The 24,811-nt window shown below is 39.0% G+C and overlaps 1 protein-coding gene across 6 annotated transcripts in view; it reads right to left on the reverse strand.

The window, feature by feature from the left end:
* The window catches only part of LOC145666964 (uncharacterized), an 87,637-nt gene that overhangs the window by 26,949 nt on the left and 35,877 nt on the right, over nucleotides 1-24,811 (reverse strand). For 5 of the 6 annotated variants that reach the window (XR_014127842.1, XM_081734603.1, XM_081734601.1 and 2 more), the window contains exons 4-7: nucleotides 21,595-21,824; nucleotides 11,886-11,988; nucleotides 9,846-9,977; nucleotides 583-2,677 (exon numbers count right to left, since the gene is read on the reverse strand). Coding sequence is in view for 5 of the 6 variants with exons in the window: in XM_081734603.1 (XP_081590729.1) it covers nucleotides 583-2,677; nucleotides 9,846-9,977; nucleotides 11,886-11,988; nucleotides 21,595-21,824 (2,560 nt within the window). In the remaining variant the exon portion in view is untranslated. The remainder of the gene's footprint in view (nucleotides 1-582; nucleotides 2,678-9,845; nucleotides 9,978-11,885; nucleotides 11,989-21,594; nucleotides 21,825-24,811) is intronic. The other variant, XM_081734604.1, reaches the window with a different exon arrangement.

Raw genomic sequence — 24,811 nt, forward strand, 5'->3', positions numbered from 1 at the left:
GTGGTGATGTGCGGTTGAAACAGCGGGCTGTCATTGAATTTTTGACTGGCGGTATTCAGATGTCTAACCTGACACCCTAAAGCGACTGCGGGACAGAATAAGGATCTAAACTTAAGGATCACCTTAAGGGCCAACGCTACAGTTGTGACGCGGAGGTGGAAGCAGTAGTTCGGCAATAGTGTCGCCAGCAGCCACCACAATTCTTGGCCGACGGCATGAAAAAACCTTGTTTCGCGTTGGCGAAAGGGTGTTTGTTGCTCGTAATGGGGAGTATGTTGAAAAATGATGCCACCATTTGCAGCTGACATTGCAAACTTTCCACTGATACCTGTATCGGTGCTATCTGTGAAACATAAGGATATCACGAGGCATAACTTTCTTAATCACTCTCGTACAACTTATCAATGAAAACTAACGAAACGAGAATAGGGGAAAAACCACAGAAAATCTAAAGTAATAGGGTTCCTGCGATCAAACAATTTGCAGCACGGTTTTACAAATGCTGATATTGAGTGAGTGAATAAATAAGCAAATAAATAAATATATGAGAGAAAATAAAATATGCAAAATGAAATAACTTACGTGAAGTGTTAATGTCATATATCGTTTATCTTTGGACGGAGTTCCTCTTGACTTGTCCTCCGCTATTCTACTCTTGCGATGATGATGATGATGATGATGTCCCACTGGCGCACTGCGATGCCGATCTGTTCTCACAACCCTTTTCCCACTTCCGCGTCCACGGTCAATTGGTGGGCCTCTAGGAGCTTTTCTTGCACGATCCAATGTTTCTGTGCTTGTCGCTACGTCTCTAGTATCTAATCTGGATTTTATTCCCGTCTCCATATCTGAGTCATCTCTCGCTGCTATCGCACTGTCTGGACTAAAAGAGGTGACAGACTGCTCAACTGATCGGACTTTAGGAGCGTTTCTTCCACGATCTCGAGTTTCCGTGTTGGTCACTACGTACCTGTTATCTACCACATGTTTCATACCTTTCTCTATATGCAAGCCTTCTCTTGATGATATTTCATTGTCTTCACTAAAAGTGTCAGGAGTTACAGCTCCCTCTGCTGCATGGAACTCTCTTGCGGGTTTAGTAGCGTCATCATGTTCATGTTCACTTTCAGTATGAAAGTCACGTGACTGATCGTTCTGCTCTTCTTCTTGTGCATACTCTTCCTCTGAAACAGTTTTGCTCGATGACGAAAGATGTTTACAATGGTCACAGCGTGTGTCTCTCTGAATCTGTTCCTGTCTTTGAGGTTTAATATCGTAACCAGTCTCATAGTTGTTTCTACAAGCACAAACACCAACGTTTTCTTCTTCTTGTCTTGCAGCAGATCCTTTGGTGCTTCTTCCAATCAACACTTTCTCTTTAAAGGGGGGCTTCTTACTTCCTGAGCTACTCGGTGCTTCGGCTTCCTCTGTTCTACTGCTTACACCGCACATACACTGCCTCTTTGGTCTTCCAACGATTACTTTATCTTTGCTTGACGGGATTCGAACAGGAAGCGGAACCTTCACGATTTCTAATTCCTTGTCATCCTTGCTTGGTTCTTCTTCTTCTTCTTCTGCCACAGGCGCTGATTCATCGAAGGTCAAGAAATATGCTATTGGCTTTGGATTGGTACATTTCTCACGTCTGCATGGGTGTTGCAGACTGGTCGTACTAGTAGCTTTTTCACTGAAATAGTAGCTTTTGGTTCTTGGCCCACACGAACATTGAGAGGATTTGGTCTGGGCCGCACGTGGACCGTGGCCACTATCCACGTACTTACGATGGCGAGGCTTTGTAGAGAATGTCCCTGACGGCGGGAAGACTTGACAGAAATCTTTCTGCACTTTTAATCCGGCATTTTTGAGGCGCTGAATCTCTGCTTCAGCTTCTTCGTGCGTCAAATTACAGAGACATGCGACGTCCTCTGTCTCCGCTTTCATTGCAACCTGTTGTCCAAACTCTTGTGTTTTGCATCTGCAACATGTAGCATTCATTCTGGTCTTCAAAGACGTTTCCTCATGGGAACTGTGTTTTTTAAATTTGTCCTTTCGTTGCTTCACAGGTTTCTCACTATCAAATGCAGAAGATGCATCGCTTGTTGTTTTCATCATGTAGACTTGTCTACCAAAACCTCTCTTAAACACACTTTGAGGCCTCTCGTCTTTCACTTGTGTAAATGTTTGTTGAGCAAAGTCTTGAGATTTTGGCACAAAAGGCACATCTCCTCTGTCTGATCTTACAGGAAAATCTTGATCACGACACAGAGAAGAAGCATCCTTCACGTTTAGTTTGCTATTCTGCTTTGGAAAATCTTTCTCTCGACAAATAATGGACACATCCTTCACAGTTGCTTTTATAACCGCTTGTTCGCCAACATCTCTGTACTGTTTATTCTCATACTGGCCAAGCTTATCCGCATACAACCTTAATCTTCTGTCTAGAAGCTCTTCTTTTGTATAAGTCGTGCATATGCTTCCAGAAGCATTTTCGTGTTTATCTTGTGTTTCTACATATCTTTTACTTAACACCGGTTTCTTGACTCTCTGTGAAGACTCCCTGCTTGTCCCTGATTGTAGACTGCTGCTGATGGTAGCGTCTGGCTCAGGTGTGCTACTGTCTTGTTTCATAACAGTTCTTTCATATGTGGCGCTCGCTTGGGTTACATGAACTTTCGACCTAAAAGGGAAAAAGACTGTCGTAGATACGAGGCACAACATTCTAATTTATTCATGAATTCATGTACACATTTACAGATAGAAGTTGAACGATACCAAATACTAGAAAAACCTGAGTAATACAAAGCGTGTCTACTAAATTTCAAGACTGGGAACACTGTAAGATAACCGCTGGTGTCACCAAGCGGTTATTGTATGCAGCTTTTAGTACGAAAGTGTGTTGTGCATTGTATGAATAATTCATGAATTTATGTTCCGAATTTTGTGAGTTACAGTGAATTGTGACTGGATCTTGTTGCATGACAATGCACCGTGCCACAGAACCATTGAAGTATATTTTTTTGAAAAATAACAGGTGACATGTTTCAACTATTGTTCCTACTCACCTGACTATTTCCCCACCAGGCTATTTCTTGTTTCCAAAGGTCAAAATGACGTTGAAAGGAAAACATTTTGGTTCAATTTCGGACATCCAAAGGACTGTGACGAAGAAACTCAAACTGTCGCACAAGAGGACTTCCAGGAAGTATACAGCCATGCAATTGCTGTATACAAGAAGGATTATACGTATATTGAAGATTAGCAGCCAATCAAGGTAATTTCTTATGCATTATTTTCTGATAATGCCAGTCTTAAAATTTAGTAGACACACTGTGTATATTGAACTCACCAAAAATTTCGTTCTTAAGAGCAGCTATTGGATATGTTCTGGAAGATATGAATACAGTTCTATGTATAGTTTAGACAATGGTACGCATAGACACTATCTCATACTTTCTTACTTGCTTATCTACGGAAGGCACAGTGGCTCAGGATAGAAAACTCTCTTCTGGTGTGTGTGGAGGTCTGGTTCGATCTAAGGTTAAATGAGTTTGCATTGGACAGTATCACATCCGTGGGGTTCTCTCGTTTCCTCCCACACTCTTATTCCACCAATTACTTAATAACCATTCACTTTCATTAATCAACCATTTTCTTTAGCCCAAAGGGCGTAACTGTGACACGTAAAACTAGAAATATTTTTTTTCTATTTATTTACGAAATCCATTAAGTCCAAAAGCAGTGTTGTTCCATCACTTTTAGTTTTCTCTTTCTCTTTTATTTTGAGTGGAAAACTTCTCCACTTTTAGTAAGATTTATTCCCGTATGAATAATATTAATTTCCCTAAACATTTCAAATATTTGGCCTACTTCTTCAACTGAGCCTTCCTCTGAATCACCTTGAAATTAATTTAGCTTAAATCCGGAAATTTGATGGAACATTACTGCAGACCAACGTGTAACAAAGTGATATTATATAATAACAGAAATATTTTATCAATTCATTCATTCATTCATTCATTTTCTTTTAATTAATCTGTAATTGCAATTAGTTTATTGTACAGAAAACACTCCTCACCTCAAGTGTTCATTTATTAAACTTGTTGCCAATAATTTCAATAGCTAATGTTATGGTGTTTTCATCAAAGCAATTTCAGGAATGGTTATTATCTTTTAGGTTAAACAGACATTGAAATAAATAAAAGTATGCTCAATTTACTCGATATCACAAGAAAAATATCTGCATTGGAATGATCTTTGAGACGAGTCACTTGTAGTTATTATACTCGGTTTCAGAACAAGAGAACCCCAATTCTTGGAAATGCAAAAAACACCCACACGGGTCTGTCCCTTGTCAACAGGCCATAAATCTAAAAAAACAATAGGCGACCTCTGGCTAGAAAGAGGAACAGAAGTTGCCAAACGTCCCCTTTTCTCCAGATTTCTTTTATTTAATTTAACACAAAAAGTAATAACATTATGTTTTTATTTCTCATTTATTTTTCTTTCTTGTTTCTTCTTCTACCTAATGACATCAGAAATCTGGCAACATCCAGCATCGTAACAAAGATTGGGTTGCTCTTTTGGTAGTGGTGTGAGACAAGGCTCTTATGTTTTGAAACGAACTACAATTTTTCATCGCTGTTTGCAAATTTTGTATTCCAGCTGAAAAGTTCCTTTAGCTAACTGTACGTGAATTATGGCTGTGTGTTTTCAATACGCAAAAATTGTATTATAAAGTATATGTGATTAAATTATCTATTCACCCAACTCTATATAATGATATTTCAATCTTCAATTAAATTACTTAGCTATTTTTGCCCCTCTTCTTTCTAAAAGTAAGTTTCTTTAGTTGTTCTCAAATGAATATTTTGAAATGATTGAACCTTCTAGTCTTTTTTTTTTTTTTTTTTTTTTTTAATCTTAGTTTTTATATTACGCCTGATTGTGACAATACAAAGTACTATCGCATGCATGCACAGTATCATATAGATACCAAACTGCATTTGTTTTTCAACAAGAACCGCGGTGGCTTAGTAGTAAAGCGTTTAACTCTTGTGCGTAGGGTCCTTCGTTCGATCCCAGCTTTCGTCAAGACGGCTTTGTGATGGACAAACACCGTGTGTGTGAATTTTCTCGGGGCCTCCCGTTTCCTCCTACTTTTTTCATTCTCATCACCATTTCTTGTAGCTTTTACAGCATAACCGTAGTATGTAAACCTGAAATATTTCGTTTTCTTTTTCAACAAGATTATGTCTGTAACTATTAAGGGTTTTTCCTATACTGATTTGGGAGCAACATTTTAGAAAAGTAACCAGCAAGAAGTTAAAGTGACAAGCAGACTTCTTGCTAATCTATTATCCATTAAAGGTTCAACTATTATTATATTGACGTTTTTAATAACGGATTATCATTGACTACGACACAGTCAGCCCCTTCGAAATGCTTTGATGAAGACAACAGGACATTCGTTGTCGAAATTATTAATAGTAAATTCAGTAGCAGTATTACAAGTGAGCAGTATTACAAGTTAAATGGTATTTATGACGTAATACTATAAATTACTTTCTTACAACAATATTTCAATACGCTCATGAATTCTTCCAAACATTTTACTTGAAAGTAAATGTACTTCCTAAAAACCAACAACTTGGGCTTTCAAGCTTTCGGCCTGTCCTGGAGCCCTGGACACGGAGATTAAAAATTGCAAAGGAAATAATGGAAAATATAAGGATCGGACTCAACAAGGCAAGTGCGAAAAAAAAAAAAAAAAAAAAAAAAAACACTCTGTCCGGGTTCTACTTACTAGTAAACATCATCATGTTTATTGATTATTTTGGTTTTAGTGTGCTTAAGTGAGTCCGTACTTTATTTTCCCGATATTTTTATTACTTCTTTTCCTATTTTAATCCCCGTGCCCAAAGTTCCAGGGAAGAGCCGAAACCTTAGAAGTGCAAGTTGTTTTAGGAAGTAGTTACCTGTAACACGATACTTTCTTACATATGTATTTCGTACCTCTGAACCGGTCCTTAAGTATAAATTCATAACTTTCGTTGATGCTTGTGTTTTCGTAACATTTTAAACCATCGAAACCCTACACTACACAATGAATAACATGTTAAATACATATACAAGGGAGGATCAAAAACTAACGTTACAAGACCGATATTTCTGGAGTTTCGTCTGTTATAGAGAAATGAAGAGTGTGAGTAAATTTTAATACATAGAGTTGGTAACTGTGCAGAGTTTCAGCCACCTGCTAGTTACGGCGCTAGTTGTAGGAAAACACAAATGGGAACTCGTTTGGAAAACTGGTCTCGCGAAGAAGAGCGCTCAGTTATTCGATTTCTGTGGGCGAAACATGTAACCGCAGCTGAAATTCACTGGCAGCTGATAAAGGAAACGGCCACGACTTCTCACCGAGGGCGTCATCTTCCTTCACGACAACCCGCGCAAGCATACAGCCCAGAAGATCACCATGCTGTTGAAGCACTTTAGCCAGGACAACATCGACCACCCTCTCTACAGCTCGGACCTCGCTCCAAGCGACTTTCACCTGTTCCCGTACTTGAAGGAGCACCTAGGAGGCTGTCGCTTCGCTTCTGATGGGGAGGCGAAACACTTCATGTCAATGTGGCTGAACACGAAGTGACAGGATTTTAACCAGGTGGGAATCTTCAAACTCATCCCACGATACGACGAATGCCTCAACCGATATGGAGACTATGTCGAAAAATAACTTAATGAATGTACTATCTGTTGGCTGTATTGATTGTATAAAATAATATACACACGTTTCACTACAGGTTTTGTAACCTTACTTTTTGATAATCCTCGTATATAAAATGTTACCATAGGACATGCTGAACATGGGAATGAAGAGAGTTTTATCACTGAGCTTTACCAGTATTACATTCATCCCTCTAAACACACTACTACAATATGATTACCTCTTCCTCAAATGAACAACACATCTTGATTTTTAATTTCTTCAGGAATTCAGGGAGGTTTGTGTAGATCAGGGATAAACACGCCCACACGGAAGCACGTCATTGAAGAGATTAACAATACAAGTTTTCTTGGGGTGTTACGTACCTCGCGTAGTTAACAGTTTCTCCACTACGAGGCAGCAGTGTATTGGTATGATTTCGGATTGGTTGCCGTGATCATACTACGAATATAACAATCTCTTTAGGATTCCCAGGGCCAATTATAGGTGAGTGTTACTTCATATTACTGGTACTGTTTAAATGTTGCAGCAATGGCTAATGCCTCGGTTATACGGGGAGAGCGATAACTTTATACTGCAGCAGAACAGAACTTCCAACATCTGCATCTGAAAGTTTGCTATTATCACAATACTAATTTACCTTAACGTTGAATTGACGTAAGTCAACCGAAGACTTCACAATAATATCTTGGCCACCCGCCATCACTCTATGTGATATTTTTCATTGTCATTAGATTAAATACAGTGCTTTAAGCCCCCCTTACCAAGAGATATACTAAAGCTTGGACAAAGAATCATGGTTGCAGTTAGTACCCTTGTGGTTGTCGCAGGAGCTAGACTGCAAAAGTTACTTTCGTAAAGACTTCAAACGAAGTCATATCGAACATTTTGTACGGCGTAAAAACTCAATTACATACTCTTTTCAATAGTACGTTTTAGTCTCCTTTAGGTGAGTTTGTCTCTGAGCTACAGGCCTCCAAAAATTCTCGAAAGAATTTTGCAACTCTTGGTATTTCTTATTCTTACAGATCTTGTTACAATAAAAAATAAATAAATTAACAAAACACTACCAGACTCTACTGGACTCTTTTATTATTGTCAAATCGTGTAAAATGGATCAGGTTGTCGAGAGCTGACCAACTGTTTGTTCAACACCCTCTGCTCGAAAGGAATGTCCTTGATGTTTTATTACCTTCTCAGTTGTAAGATTATGACTTCCTCTGATTGCATACAGATATTTATCAATTAAATGAAAACGTCTTTTAAAAAGAAGTACAATTTACCAAATTACGTAGATAATACAGCGGAAGGACCATATACGCTCAATTATATTCAGGTCCAGGAATTTGGAGGTGCTCAATTTCATCCCAATACTCCTTAAACCACGTCCCAAGAGCTCCAGCTATGTCAATGATGCATTAACTAATTTTATGGCCTATGGAACCCGGAGGTTCAATACCGTGTTCACAAAAGCTCTCCATTGACTTCTGTTCTTAGTTAACTGGATCCAGTTTCTAATTTGTATTCCAATTTCCGCGAGATTCATCTTAATATTATCATCCCATCTGCGCCTAGGTCTTCCTATTGGTCGTTTTCCGATCGGTCGATGGCAATACCGTTAAAACTTTGAAAGCGTTTCTACTTTTTTCCATTCTGGTTACATGACCTGCGCACCTGAGCTTCCTAGACTTAATGACCCTAATAATGTTTGATAAACGGTATAAATTATGCAGCTCCTCGTTATGGAGTTTCCGCCATTTCCCATTTCCGTTCCTCTTAAGTCCGAATATTCGTCTCAGGACTTTATTCTCAACGTACTTTCAGTGCTTTCAGTTTATGTTCTTCCCTCAGAGTAAGCGACCATATTTTGCAACCATACATGAAACAGACATGATTATCGTTTTATATTTTTTAATCTTCAAATTCCTCGACAGAATTCTCGACGACAAAAGATTTTGAACTAAATAATAACACGAATTCCCTGCTTTTAGTTGCCATTTAAGTTCTTCATGGATATGATTTTGATCTGTTAATATTGATTCTAAATATTTGAAAATATCCACTTTATCAAAACTATTATTTGATATTTTAACGCATCCGTAATTTGCCGTATTACAATCCCGACGAACTTCCATGTATTTAGTTTTCTCTGCATTTACTGTATTTCTAAACCCATGTCCCTGGAAGCGTTTAATAAGTTTGAAATATCGCATCGTAGTACAGAACCCTTGAAAAGTAGGATATTGTGGTCCATAGCATCAAGTGTCGCCACCAAGTTTTATGGTTAGGTCGAGATACTGCCGACCATACGTTTCTTTTGGCGTCCGCCATACACAAAAGTGGTTTGGAAGAAGGTGAACGACACTCATCAGGCCATATCACACGTTTCTAGTCATCAGCAGTCCATATTCCATGTTTACGGCACCATTGCTTTTACGCTAAACCGTTATGATCCCTTATCAGTTGTTTCTTCCGTGCAACTCGACTCCGTATGTCTATGTCATGTAACTCTCGGCGGAGTGTGGTTACCCACACAGGCTATGGGAGGTGCTGCTTGAGTTCCTCTGTCACTTGCATCGCAATCGCATAACAGTTTAAAATGGCAATCTGCTAAAAAGGACGGCGGAACCTGTCGCTGTGAGTTTTCTTCCGACCACTGGCTCCTCTCCGTCGATGCGGTTTCGCCGTGACTTGTAGGTCGTCACCTACGACATTGGCCCTTGCGGCTCATTCAACACACTTGCTACTTCCGTCACGCTCGCACCATATAACCAAGCGCCAATAATTTGCCGTTTTTGGATTTCAAAGAGGTCGCGCACGTCTGCTCACTGCACACTGCCGTTCTACTATTCCTTACGTAGTACGTAATTTGCTCTAACACGCCAAATCCAATAGCCCGGCGCTACGATCGCCGCCTGACCGTTACCAACCCAGACATCTGAAGTATTTCCAACTCCAGATGTTTCCATTAATTTGACAAGTAAATAATTTGTAGGCATAGAAGTAAATGAATAAATATAAACTGATCAATTTGAACCTATCTCATAAACTACGTACGATCTAGTGGTAGCTTATCAGTTATCCTAATCTGCATAAACATATGTACCATAAGACTTACCCTTTAACAATCCCTCGTCCGAGAAAAGAACTCTGCTCAGGTATTCTAGTTGATGATTCTTTCTCATCACTAGCTTCAGGTACATCAGTATAGGAACTCGAATCAACGACACTTACTTTCTTCTCAAGCATTCTGAAATAACACCACCACCAACACAATGCTTTAAGATTATAATACATAGAAAACTATTTTTAACACATCCCCGCCACCAAAAATACAAATCAGTCTAACTTAAACAAAAATAAAATCTAACCAAAGGAAAGACATAATACCAATTTGTGTTTCAGTTTCGGAGTTGGAATTGTATTTCTGGGCATTAACGGCGTACAATGGTCTTTTAAAGCCGTTACGTATGAGGGATAATGCCACTCAATGATCACACTGCCCACGAAAGTGGAGAAGGAATGAAGCTGTCTCGGAACTTCGTTAGGTACCATCCCAACATTTACCTGTTGTGAATGAGGAAAACCCCGGGAAAACTCCGCTAAGAATGGTTGGCCTGAAATAGGCTTTCCTATCTTTCAGACGGAGTGTCCCCAATGGAAATCGAACCTGGGACTGCTCGCGCCGAAGGCGACAGCGTTAGCGACTACGTTATAGTTTTGCCAATATATTATTGCTTTCATCTGACACATTTTGAAAAAACAATTTAAGAGTTTATATATTTCAGAAAATGAGAAAGACACTTCTAACAATCAATAAGATTATTCCTTTCATTTACAGCTCTAATTTTTAATTAGGTGCAGATCTCGACTTTTAGTTAGGCTCAAACTTTCACTTTTTTTTTTTTTTTTTTAATGCAGCTTTCAATTAGGCACATTTGCGCTATTTACCTGCACTCACATTCCACACTACACTTCTATTGTAATCTTTTTCCTTTTGCTTTTCTATAACTGTGTACCTCAAATCATGAATGCCTGGTTCACTTGTCCAATTCATCAATCTTTCTCTCTTCCCTTTTCATCACAGTGCTTTCTTACATTTTCTTATAAAATTTCTTCTCTCACTTTTGGCCAACTTCGGACCGTAACAACACTGAAAAATGTGGCATGTGTGAGAACTCCATTCAGCAATCTCCAAAGTGTTTAGCACTTAAACAGGTAGACCAGGCGATTTTTTTTTTCTCAGTGCAGAACCTGCTACTCCACAGTTTGACACTCAAACTTGAATACTTTTTCTATCCTGAACAGAATCATGTTGGCCATGTCCGATCCGAATGCGAAATATCCGCTGAGTAGTAATCATAGAACCACCATTACGAATATATCCCTCCACAACAAAGGCACGATGCTCACAGTGCCACGCCACTACGACTACTGAAAATGGCACGTATACCGCTATCGATCGATAACCCCTACGCCGCCGTATCCCCACCACAACTCACACAGCGCCCTCTCCAAATACGGAAGGTCTTTTTCCCCAGACTCTGTATATTGACGAAACTGCAACACAAATTTGTAATGATAAAACTGGATCTTACTAAAAACTGGGAAACCATATCACCCAGCTAAATGTCCGGTGACTGGCAGGACAAAGCCTTTCATAGGCGAGACTCTGAACATTACACAACGAATGAGATAACACGTCATTTGAAACCACTAAGACAAATACTAGAATAGTCCTTCCTTCAGGCTACTGGCTATTTGAAAGTAATTCTTGACTTATATAGTGATTGCTGTCAGAAATGAACACAAATTTGAAGATGTAATCTATATATATACAAGAAGAAGTCCTGACTGACTGATCAACGCCCAGACCAAACCGCTTAAGTTAGAAACTTGAAATTTGGACAGGACACTGGACTTGAGACGTAAGGTACCACTAAGGAAGGATTTTTGGAAATTCGACAGGGAAGGGTGAGGAGAATTATTATAGTCAAATATCCATATCTCCGAAAGATAGAGATAAGAAATTTGGTATATGGACTTCCCTTTTATAATAATTAGAAACGTGTTTTAGCCTATTCTAATATTTCCCCTAGAAGGGAAGAAAAAAAGACTTGTGCCAGACGCACTCATTACTACATTATGTACTAATTACCTTTTCATTTTTTTTAAATGTTCTAATTCGTAATTAATCCAGGAAAGTTGATTCTCCTTTTCTATTTCAAATACAGATAAAGATGATGATACACGAGGCCTCCCTAGAAAAAGAAAGTTAATTCTTTAAAGCGAAAGAATAAAGACATTATAAATTTAAGAATATAACGCTAATAACTAAAACAATAAAATGATACTTCTAAATGCTGCAATATTACAGTAGGTTGTTTGCTATATACACGAGCATTTTTGGAAGGTACTCACCTTAAAAAGATACCGTGCCACCACCACCATCATCTTTTATTAGACACCCAGCATTGTGAACTATTACACATCACAGTTTCCATTGTAGCAAGCTCCGGCGCAGGACAGGCATGGGAATTCTGTCACACTCCTTCCTGCAAGCTTTCCATAAACCATCCAGTATGTGCGGGTGGCGATGTTGAAGACGTCGTTTCAAAAGCCCAAATGCGCAGAAATCCATTGGACGGCGTCTGGGTTTTCAAAGGAACATCATCAAACAGAATGACACGAACTCCTAATTCCTCTGCCACTTTCTGATAAAAACATAGTGATGTTCTGGCGGCATGACTCGAAGCCTTGTCCATATGGATCACCGCCTGGTTCGCACCCATTCCATACAATTCAAATGAAATGAAATACAGTAAAACCTGTCTTCAACGGACCCTTTATTAAACGGAAAACTGTCCTAAACGGAAATATTTCACGGTCCCATGAATTTTGGAGAACAAAACGTGTAAAAAGTCCCTTCATTAAGCGGAAACTGTGTTACGCGGACAACGGAAAGAAAAATAAACATTTAACGGAAAATTCTGAGTTCCGGACTACAGCATTTAGAAGATGTTTAGACATTTTGTGAGACATATACATTACACTGTCTGCGATAAAATGTTGGTTCTTTTGTTAAATATTTCTGGACAGTGTTTACCTTCCCCAACCACTAGTCATATTCACCCCCACAAATTGTCCTTAATCCCCGCAACTTAATCAAAAATCATACAGAATGTCGGAAAGAAGAAAACGAGATAGAGGAAGAAGAGGAATACGATACCGAGTTCGAAGAAGACTATAGAATAAATACATATCAAGAATGCTCTCAGAAGTTTAAAGGAACTGAAAAATTTGTCTTACGGAAAAATGATTCTGATTCACTTAGTATAATTTCTCAGGCTAAAGTGTATGCGGAAAGTCAAGCAGCCAAGCAGCAATGTACACAGAAAATCCTGCTTGGCTATTAGAAAAATAAAGAAAACGTGTGCAGAGTATATTTTGTATTCATTTTAATTTTTTTGTGTATTTATTCGTAGAAGAAAGAAGTACTGTAATCGAACAATGTACGTAGAGCAATATATTTTCTCATACTTTATAAGCATGTATTTTTTTAAGAGGAAAGGTCTACCTCCACTAAGCGGAAACCTGGCTTTAACGGAAATTTTTGCAAGTCCCGTTCGATTCCGCTAAAGACAGGTTTCACTGTATTTGAGTTTTACATCCCACGGTTATGCCGGCTAGGCTAAAGGGGACGGTGATGATGAGTAATGAATGAAATGGAGGAATGAAGAAAGTGGGAGGAAACGGGAGAACCCCGAGGAAACCCACGCACACGGTGTTTGTCCACCACAAAGTTCACTTGGCGGGAGCTGGGATCGAACCTGGGACTCCAAGCACCAGAGGTGAACGCTTTACCACTGAGCCACCGCGGCCCCCATTCCATACAACTGTGGTAAGTCTCTCCAATAGATAGGTGTCAGAATGGATTCTTGGAAGTATCTTGCATTCACTTTCACGTTTTTGTCCACCTTGCCTATCATCAACTTACCCTCATACAGTATCTAAATCCCGTAATGAGGGAAACTTTCCCTGCACTGACGGACAAAGTTGCTGCCTCTTTGCGTCAATATCACGGTATGTGATCACTCAAATGTGACCACCAGCAGTGAGATGGACATACGATTCATCCATTGTGATAACCTTCTTTCATTTGGAACCCGCCAGGTTACCTGTAGTTTGTCTTACGTTTGGTAATGTGATGCGATAGCAGGTGGTGTACACGGGCCTTCCGCACACACTTCAACTTGAAGTACCTGAGCAAGGGCGCCCATCACGGGGGCAAGGTGGGGCGCTTGCCCCCCTAGAGGAAATTGTAATTCAGAATATCGAAAACCCAATAGAATTTTTACATTAGTTACAGCAAAATTTGAAACTATATTTGAAACGTCGCTTATACTTGCCCCCCTTCCCTGGAAACCACAACATGCGCGCCCTTGTACTTGCGAATTGTTTTGTTCACAGTTGATGGATGCGAGGTAAAATCTGTAGCACATATCACGTTGAGCCGGGGGATATTCTTGGCACGTCACTCAACGAATGTCCCTTAGCACCACGGGTGTCACTTTGCTTGCAGCTCTTCTTCTGGTGGTTTTAGTAAGTGAATGTTTTGCAAGAGGAGCCTGTTGTGTGTAACGGACCACAATAGCTTCCGCACTAGTCACTTCGAGTGCTAACCCATTCTCTCGACACTGTTTCACAATGCATACGTACGAAAGCTTAGCATGGAAAAGGATCATTACGTAATCCTTCCAATACCGGCTGATTTTCGGCGCCATTTGATAACACTCACGCACCTACAAGGTCAGACACATCACTGCTTTCGCCAGCAAACCCATAGTTCCAGCATGATACGTCAGGTCGCAGCACCGAATCGAAAATAGTCAGCTATACATCGAACAACCTTCTGTATTAACATTTAACGAAGAAAGAAAAGGAAAACACAAATATGAGAGATATAACAATTGATAAATCTTATTGTACTGAATAAAATGAGGTACGTGAGCATGAAAGCTTAGGCATGGTTTCTGATAAAATGAGAAAAAAATTTGTAAACCTGAAAAATCCTATTGCATGAGAATCGGGTCACTTCCTAAGGTGAGACTGATAATGAATCATATCCTCACGAAGCTGTTCATTACGACTCTAGTAAAATGAAGTACATTGTATGGCTAATGAGATATAGCCTAAAATTATCATTCCCTAGTACACTCTAAATTCTGTTTAAGCATAACAGAAGAACTGAAATAAGCTGTAAGACTACAAGACGAATCCATTCACCAATAAACTTAAAAAAGGTATTTATTTTGTTTTTCCAGTTTATAACAGATTTATATATCGTCGCTTCCATGACAGAGGGGCGTAAGTTACATTTTTTTAAAATCCATTTTTTTCGCTAACTGAATCACTTACGTTACATTCTTGCACCTGGCAAATTGATTTACCTTAATTCCCAATAAAAACAGATGTACAGTGCTAAATTTGTAAAACACTAACATTATTTAAATTAAATAAAAAAATGTTATGTATGAAATGTGCCTGACAAAATGCATAAATAACCTTTGACCTCGAAGTATCAAGAAGAAGAAAAAAAAAACTTGTTTGCTTATAATCTGAGAGAGTAACGAGAAATTCAAATCAAGGAAAATATTTTTTTCCTCTCTCCTGTAAAAAAAAAAAAAAAAAAAAAAAGTGCAAATGTAACTTACGCCCCTCTGTCATGGAAGCGACGATATATATCGTCGAATTTTCTCTGACAGCTATTAGCATTGTCAAACCTTAGCAAGCCAGGAAAGATTAGCAAGTCAGGCAAGCCTTAGATTAACAAGTCAGGAAAGATATTTAGTTGCGACAGAATGTACAGGAATTAAATATTAACACTAATTCTGGAAGCAACCATATAATTTTGCTTATTAAATATCCCTGCTGGAGTCTGGACTCCTATCAAGCGCCTCCTCAACTGGCTGTTCGGAGAAAGCCTATCAAATATGGTGGGTACCGGTAATTTTCAGGATGAACTATACCGCATTGCTGCCTTGCTGTTAGATAGAAGAATCTCCAAAGGCTATAAGAAGACGACCTCGACAGAAAACTTCTGGTTCTCCAGATTGGGAAATTTTCATAAGGCTAATGACTATCAAGGAAAAAAGACCCTCGTTCGAAAAACGGCGTAAAACTACAGGCATTTGAAAAGAAAGTAAAAAGGAAAATGTTTGGACCAGTTAGACAAAGTAACGAATGGGGAGTAAGAACGAACGAAGAACTAAAATATATGATGCGTTCCATTTCAATTCAGGCAGAGCATGTAGCATCACCATCTCAGATATTGTTGAAACTTTTTTTTTTTTTTTTTTTTTTATAGCAACTAGACATGTTTTTAAGAGACCCATATATTTTTGTTTTGTCGAAAAAAATTTTCCCGCCAAGTAATGGGCCATCAAAGACGGGGAGTACAATTTATGAATTGTAGAAGACATGGAAAATGGTCAACTTCGGAGCCTCACCATTCGGCTATGGAGACAGGTAGAGTTATAATTCTTGTCGTGGTATGTACATAGGGATATAAATAAACTATATTTTATTATAGTTTGGTTTGCGCATGTGTATCTTTTTGTATATAAATTAACAAATGAACGTCAATTCATCTGAAAAGTCGAAGTTTGCGAATTTTTTTCGAGCACTTCCGGTTCGAATTTTAAAATTCTGTTTTCGCGGTTGGTAAGACCTAGCTACCCGCTTTCCGAAAAAAGTTTTGTATCGCTTCTGTATGCAACCGTTTTGTCGCAAAAAATTCGAGAAATTGTAAAATTTTCAAAAATCGCCATATTTGGGCGCCATTTTCTCGAAAACACCACCTTTTAAAATTCTGAAATTTTGTCAGATGGTTCAACTTTACATGAATAATAAACACACCAAATACCATTCTCGACCAATGCTTCATGAATTAACTGCAGCCTTTTAAAGTTAGCGAAGTTTCGTTAACTTTGATGTCACAGTTAGCAACACTGGGAACAATAAAAGTGCAATGATTTGATGGTGTTTGTGGTTCAAAAGGTTTTCTTGACTGTTTTTTTTTTATTATTTTGATCAAGAAGGCTCTCTGAAATAGTAAAATGAGCCTCCCCTACTCCTCCGTTTTCTTAAACCGAAATAATCTGAGGTGGAAATTACGATTGCGAAACACACAAATTTTAAGTTTACTTGAAATGGCCATCCAATAAATTCTGATGATCTACAAAAAGCCTGAACTATTATTACCTCAGTGTTGATTTGGAATGCTCCAGACAAAGTCTCAATTAAGTGCGATGTCATTACAGTGATCGAAAAAGAACAAAAAGTTTAAAAAAATCGAAACGTTTTCTTACACGTTCCAAAGAAATTTACTGACTTTTTAAACAGAACAATCCCAACATAATAATGGGTCACTCGGAATTTTACAGTATTCGACTAAAGTGGGTCAGTCCGCAACCTGCGAGGGAAGTGTGTATGTGTGTGTATGTATTGTGCAAATTTTAAGTTAGCTGCTACTGCGTTGCTACAAATCAAAGGTGCAGCCTGTACAGAAGAAGTCATGAGTGACCTATTTCCTTTAGTAGTATGATCCGTAGAAAATGACAACTGTCTTCTTCAAGAATGTAATGAATGTCCTGGAGTGGAAGGAATAAGTGTGGAGTCTTTAATTATTAATCCTGATGAAAATGAGTGTTACGTATGCCATATGGGAAAACAATAATCTCGTTAAAAAACTGTGCGACTTTCTGTTTTCGTATCGTACATTCCTGGTTTAACTGTAAGAATTGTAATTCATGACTACATCAAGAAAATCTAAAGAGAATTAATTGCTACCGAAAAGTACCGTATAAAATTTCAAGATACAAATTCTATTTTACTTCATGTGGACTTCGCTGAAAACTGGACTGTTATTCTGCAAAGTGAAATTCAGAGTTATCACCGGAATATGAAACAACTGACAGTTTTGTTGTAATAAACGACGATAAAACACACGATTCGGCTCATGTACTCATAGCCATAGACAAAATTTTAAAAATACTCGAAGCAAAGCAAAAATATATTTTATAGAAAAAGGTTTGAATACGAGAAAATAAGTGTCTACAATTTCCCAAACCGTGTCAGTGATTTCTGATGGTGCTGCATCCCACTTTACAATCGTTTTCAGATGTTTGAGATGCAGACAGGTCCGATAAAGCAGTGGTTTTGCAGTGAAACCGGCGATGCAAGGGTCTCTGCGACGGTATTGAGGGAAGGGGGGGGGGGAGGTGTAAAGAATGTGGCAACGAGGCATAACCTTAAGCAAAAACAGATACATAGTATTAAAACCGCAGAAGAAAAAAATGAAATGAAATCTTTAAGTTTTACGTCCCACGATTATGCCGGTTAGGCTAAAGGAGACTGTGAGCATGAGAAATGAATGAAATGGTGGAATGCAGAAAGTGGGAGGAAACGGGATAACCCACGAGCACGGTGTTTGTCCCCCACAAAGCCCACACGGCGCGAGCTGGGATCGAACCAGGGACCCCCAAGCACCGGAGGTGAACGTTCTACCACTGAGCCACCGCGCCCCCACTAAAACCGCAGAATTCGTGAGTATAGTGCAAGTACAAACTCCGGGTATTACTCTCATTTTGTTGCCTGGAACTGAATTCGACGACTTTCTGAAAGAAGAAGAAGAAAAAAAAGTATGCGACCGGTAACTGGTATTCAACGAAGTCATCTTTGGCTTTCGGAAAATGGCGAAGTTTTTATGGCAGTAACGGGTCACCCTGAACTAATTTCATGCTTCCCCCAAAATCGAACTTCTGCAATTCAAAGTGTAGATTTAAGAAATCTGCAAAAAGGAAATTTTGTTACATACATATATGTATGATAACCAGTGGTGCGTAGAAGAAATATTATGAACAAATCATGAATTACGTGAAGTTGAAGTGCTGTTTATGCTTCCACATGAACCTTCAGTATTTGTGACTATCGACAATGTGCTACGCAGAGGCGGACCCAGGACGGACTTCTGGAAGGGGGGCTAATACTGCTACTTAGAGCTACTTTTAAGAGCTCCAAACTCTGAGATCGGTTTTATTTATATATAAATTAAAAAAGTTTCTTCCCCCTAGATCCACTCCTGGACGAGTTGTGAGCCAACACTTATTGAAGCACGTGCACGGTTACATTCTATTAGCGAAGAAGACACCAACCAAGCAAATGACTGGTCGATGTAAATAATAATAATAATAATAATAATAATAATTAAAAAAAATAAATAATAAATCAGTGAAATTTTGTTTCCGAAGACCATTTTAAGTAAGTGAACTTGAGATTTGTGCGTTTCGTAATCGTAATTTCCACCTCAGATTATTTCGGTTTAAGAAAACGGAGGAGTAGGGGAGGCTCATTTTACTATTTCAGAGAGCCTTCTTGATCAAAATAATGAAAAAAACAGTCAAGAAAACCTTTTATTCTTCATTTAATGAATGTGAACCACAAACACCATCAAATCATTGCACTTTTATTGTTCCCAGTGTTGCTAACTGTGACATCAAAGTTAACGAAACTTCGCTAACTTTAAAAGGCTGCAGTTAATTCATGAAGCATTGGTCGAGAATGGTATTTGGTGTGTTTATTATTCATGTAAAGTTGAACCATCTGACAAAATTTCAGAATTTTAAAAGGTGGTGTTTTCGAGAAAATGGCGCCCAAATATGGCGATTTTTGGAAATTTTACAATTTCTCGAATTTTTTGCGACAAAACGGTTGCATACAGAAGCGATACAAAACTTTTTTCGGAAAGCGGGTAGCTAGGTCTTACCAACCGCGAAAACAGAATTTTAAAATTCGAACCAGAAGTGCTCGAAAAAAATTCGCAAACTTCGACTTTTCAGATGAATTGACGTTCATTTGTTAATTTATATACAAAAAGATACGCATGCGCAAACCAAACTATAATAAAATATAGTTTATTTATATCCCTATGTACGTACCGCGACAAGAATTATAACTCTACCTGTCTCCATAGCCGAATGGTGAGGCTCCGAAGTTGACCATTTTCCATGTCTTCTACAATTCATAAATTGTACTCCCCGTCTTTGATGGCCCATTACTTGGCGGGAAAATTTTTTTCGACAAAACAAAAAAATATGGGTCTCTTAAAAACATGTCTAGTTGCTATAAAAAAAAAAGTTTCAACAATATCTGAGATGGTGATGGTACAATTTTATATTTTTTTGCCTGAGTTGAAATGGAAGGCACCATATTCTACAAGAGAAGGACATTGTAAGATATATAAAGCCGCAATGGACATGGTGGTTTGGGCATGTGAAATGATGGAAGAGGAACAACTTCCGAAGAAAGTATTACAAGAAAACATACTTGCCTAGTGAATGAAACCAAGCCTATAATAACGGGCTATAGAGCTGTATGGTAAGGTAAATTATAAATATTTAATTCCCATATATCCTATCTTCTTTAAATATATTTCCTTAACCGTCAACGTAAATTCGACGTTTAACCTTTTCAAATTATGGCTTTTTAAAGATAAATTATAGACTTTCAGTCAAGCAGCTACAGCATCATCCCTATTTATCCTAGGATAATGGTTCGTACTCATTCTCTTCAGAATAGAACAGACTCAAACCGTAGAATTCACATTTCCCTATCGTGTCCCTGAGGCGGGAAACTTTGAGGGAAAGCGATATTTTTCTGAAGAAAAAAATCAAATTTTGATCCCCTCTAGACGCTCCCCTCCCCCCGTGTTAATACACAGATCTCAAAATCAACTGGAAAATACTAATGGGTATACTAAGTGTGTGTACAAAATTTCAAGCTTCTATCTTGAATAGTAAGAACAAGAAAAAATTTTACCAATGAGCTAAGAACATTTCCACAATGCCCCAAATGACCCGGATGTAATATAAAAATTTCCTAAGAGAACCCTATGTATCCTAGGATCATGGTTCATAGATCATTCTCTTCAAAATATAACAGACTTTCAAACGGTACCATTCACATGTCTCCATGTATCTGAGGCGGGAAATTCAAGAAAAAAGGGATCTTTGTATTTTAAAAAATCCTTTTTTGTTTACCTTTTTGCCCTCTGGACCCCCTGTTTTAACGCAAAGATTTGAAAATAATCTGGAAAATACTAAGGGGTGCACCGAGTGTGTGTGTGCGCCAAAATTTTAATCTTCTAGGTGCAAAAGTAAGCCCGCCAAAAAAATATCCCCACAATACCCCAGATTCCCGTATAAAACAGAATCTCAGGTAAAAATTTCCTGAGACATCCCTATTTATCCTAGGATTATGATTTGTACATCATTCTCTTCAGAACCGAACAACCTTTCAAACGGTAACATTCACATATCTCCAAAATGTATCTGAGACGAGAAAAGTTTTTTTTTAAAATTAAAAAAACCTTTATTTTACCTTTTTGCCCCTCTGGACCGTCTCTTTTTAACGCAGAGATCTAAAAAAAGCTGAAAAAGTACTAAGGGGTGTACTGAATGTGTATGCAAAATTTCAATCTTCTAGGTGCAAAAGTAAGCCCGCCAAAAAATAATAAACATAGGCATAACAAAAAGTAATTTTTTAAAGTTATAACGTCATCACACCCTATGTCTCGACGCAGAAAGGTGTGAAAGCATATGCAACGTGTTTTACAATGCCCCCAGGCTTGACAAAAGAAAAAAGCCCGAAGCTTTATTGGTACTTTTTTAAATCGAATAATGAAGATTCTACCCTATCACCTAAAAATAGATTATATAATTTAAAAGAGTTACTATGATTTGTTAAAAAACCTGTTATAAACTGGAGGAGCAAAGTAATAAAATTGTTCTTCCAATGAATTCACTTACTTTGTCGTTTCCTTTCTTCATATAGTTTCTCAGAATAGGTTGCTGGCTTCCTCCAGTCCTGCTCAAGCTCTGCAGAAATACTTGCCCCAGTGGACATGTTTCCTGAGGTAGAGGCCGTTGTTCTTGGCGTTGAAGAGATCGGTGACTTTGGGGGACGCTTCTGTTCCGATATACTTCGACTGCTGCTCTCCCTATCCTCTTTCTGTTTATGCCTCTTTTCCTTTAACCTCCTGGGATTCATAGATATCATCAATCAGATTAATAGACAACACACTACGGAAATACGGTAAAACAAATAATACACTGCTCGCCATTAAAATTGCAACATTCAGAAGGAGATGAGTTAGAGATGCAAAATTTGGTAAACAGAGAGGTAATAATAAGAGACGAAAATTACAACACTTACAGGTCGGTGATGTGGCATGCATAGCCAGGTTGCAAAACCTCCAGGAGCTAGTAGCTCTCCACGGGCAGCCACAACTGCTGCAACACGACGGGGCATGGATAGAATGAGCCTATCGATGTCTGCTTGAGTTATGACGTCCCAAGCGGCTTCCACTCGGAGTCAAGGCTCTTCAACATTAAATGGAGGAAACCTGTGTAGAGCCAGCCGGTGATCCACCATGGACCAGACATGCTCAATCGGCGAAAGATCTGGCGAACGTGCGGGCCACGGAAGCATGGGCACGTGGTTAGTTTCCAGGAATGCACGAACATTCCTTCCAACATGGGGCCGCGCGTTTTCCTGTTAGGTAGAGACGTTCTACAGTCTATGGATTAATGGGACAGCAACGGGGGTGAGCACCTTTGTAATGACCATTGGCTGTTCAATGTACCTGGAATGCATACAAGACGCAAAAGAGCACTTACGGCGATGGCACCCCATACCATGATGCCCAGTGAAGGCCTTGTGTGACGATGCATGATGCAGGTGTCATGAAGCCTAGTGCCACGGTTCCGCCAACACGTATACATCCATCATGATGCTCTAGACAGGAGCAGGATTCATCGGTGAAGAGTACGACATTCCATTCCTCAATCCATGCATGAGGGAGTTCGCACCATACCTGGCGCACACGCCTATGCTGTACCCGCAGAGGAATCCGCAGCAATGGGCGGCGAAAAGAAAAGTTCCCGCTCCGCCAAACGACGCAGCATGGTGCGCGGTGACGCTGGACGTCGTAAAATCACCCCTAGTTCTTGCACCAGCCATCTTGATGTGGCTAAATGGTCTGTTAGGGCCATGCTTACCAAACATCTGTTCTCGGGGTCTATCGTCTGACGCGGACGTTGGGAACCTTTATGTCGCTCTACTGTGAATTCCTGTACCCACTGGTTCCACATACGTGTCACGGTAGATGCATTCCGTCCTACTCTGGCGCCGATCTCTCGATACGATAAACCACAATCAAGGTATGCAACAACTTTGTCTCAATCGAACTGCGAAACCTGCTGGAAGCGCTACCATATTCGACGACGAGACATTGCTGACCGCTTTTGCCACGACCACGCCATTCACTGCTCTTCTGCGCCTTCTGGTCTGTTCAAGACACCTCTTCCCAGATAGCGTAACAGGCGTACGTGACGCATAACGGCCACCTAATCATTTCCTTCTACAATTATCCTCTACACAGTGTGTAAATTTCGTGCTCTTACGATAAGTCCTAGATGTTGCAAATTTAATGGTGAGTGGTTTACATCCTAATAAGGGGAAAATAAAGCATTTTTACTGTTTGCAATGCCTGTTTCTGCTGTTTGTTTCAAATTCAACAAACAGCAGCTCCATGACACACAAAAGTAATGTATGTAAGAAGTAATATACAATTAACGAAATACAAAGCTTATTACCTTTTTAGACGCGTTGATTCTTTAAGATTTTATATATTTGGTCTCTCATTTCCCTACGGACATATTCTACTTGTATAACTTTGAACGTGTATACTGTAAATTTGTCGTGAAAACAATGGGAATCTCGTAATGGCTGTTATCAACAATTTTCTTTTTTTCACTCCATGTTTATACTCCGAGGAAAAGGGAGGTGGTAATAAAGGTATGAACGAAATTATGGGATGAAGAAAGTGAGAGAAATCGGGAAAACCTATACATATGGTGTTTGTCCACAACAAGCTTACTTGGCGACGAGAGCTGGATCGCACCAGAGACTTCACGCACCAGAGCTGAACGTCCTACCTCTGAGCTACCACGGCCTAATTTCAAAATAATAGACGTAAAAGGTGGTTACCTGCCGAATTATGCTGAGCCTCCGAAGACGTTCGCAGGAAAATAGGGAATGAAATATGTAAGGATCAATTAAAGGATCAACACTTCAGTAAAGGTAATAAGTATTTACTTCATTACATGTACGAGGTGCGTAAAAAAATGAAATCTATAACAATAAGCAAGTAGGTAATAAATAAAGTACTTCCAACACATATCTTCTACTAAATATACATCTAAGTACATTTACAGTATAGTACAAACACTGGACAATAGGAGCGTTGAACTCTGTATTCAGTATACTCATTAATATACACATGCACGTCTAGTGTTAAACGGCCAAGGTGCAGCAATCTTCCTATTTTACACAAATTAAACAAAATTTGGATTTGTAAACTAGCTGTTTAAATTTTAAGCTGTCCTTTAGTAAAAAGCAATCTATCATGCTATAAAGCTGACTTAAATGCTTATGCTCAAATGTATGTTGCAGCTACTGTACAATCTACAGGGTGCCCATAAATATGTATGTGATGTTTCAAAGACTGCGGTAATGAAACTAGCAACATAACTTGAACATAAAACTGAACATAAACACATTACTCGCATGGCTTTCCTTACAAGAATTTCAATCTGTTCGATGTTCAACTCTCGTGGCATGCGCCTTTGACAGCTTCCAACACACGAGCTTTGTTATAATGGGTACGCATACTTCGGGGCCTACCTGCTCCCTTTACATGCAAAACACTACCAGTAGCGGCAAGTTTGTTTGTTCTTGTGATTATGAACACAGAGGGGCCATTTCCTCCAAACTCGACTGCCTTCCTCCGTCTCACCTCCGCGTAATTCTTTGTTGTAGAATACAAACGCATACCACGCACATGCTGTTCCAAAGATAACCGTTCCGCGATTCTATCTGGCATATAATAATGGTTTTAAGTCAAGTGACTGTTATTTCCACTCTCAAGCTACACAATAGTTGCCATATCGAAATGTTTTTTGC

This window comes from Thermobia domestica, chromosome 12, assembly GCF_964235325.1.
Source record: "Thermobia domestica chromosome 12, izTheDome1.hap1.1, whole genome shotgun sequence".
NCBI lineage: Eukaryota > Metazoa > Arthropoda > Insecta > Zygentoma > Lepismatidae > Thermobia > Thermobia domestica.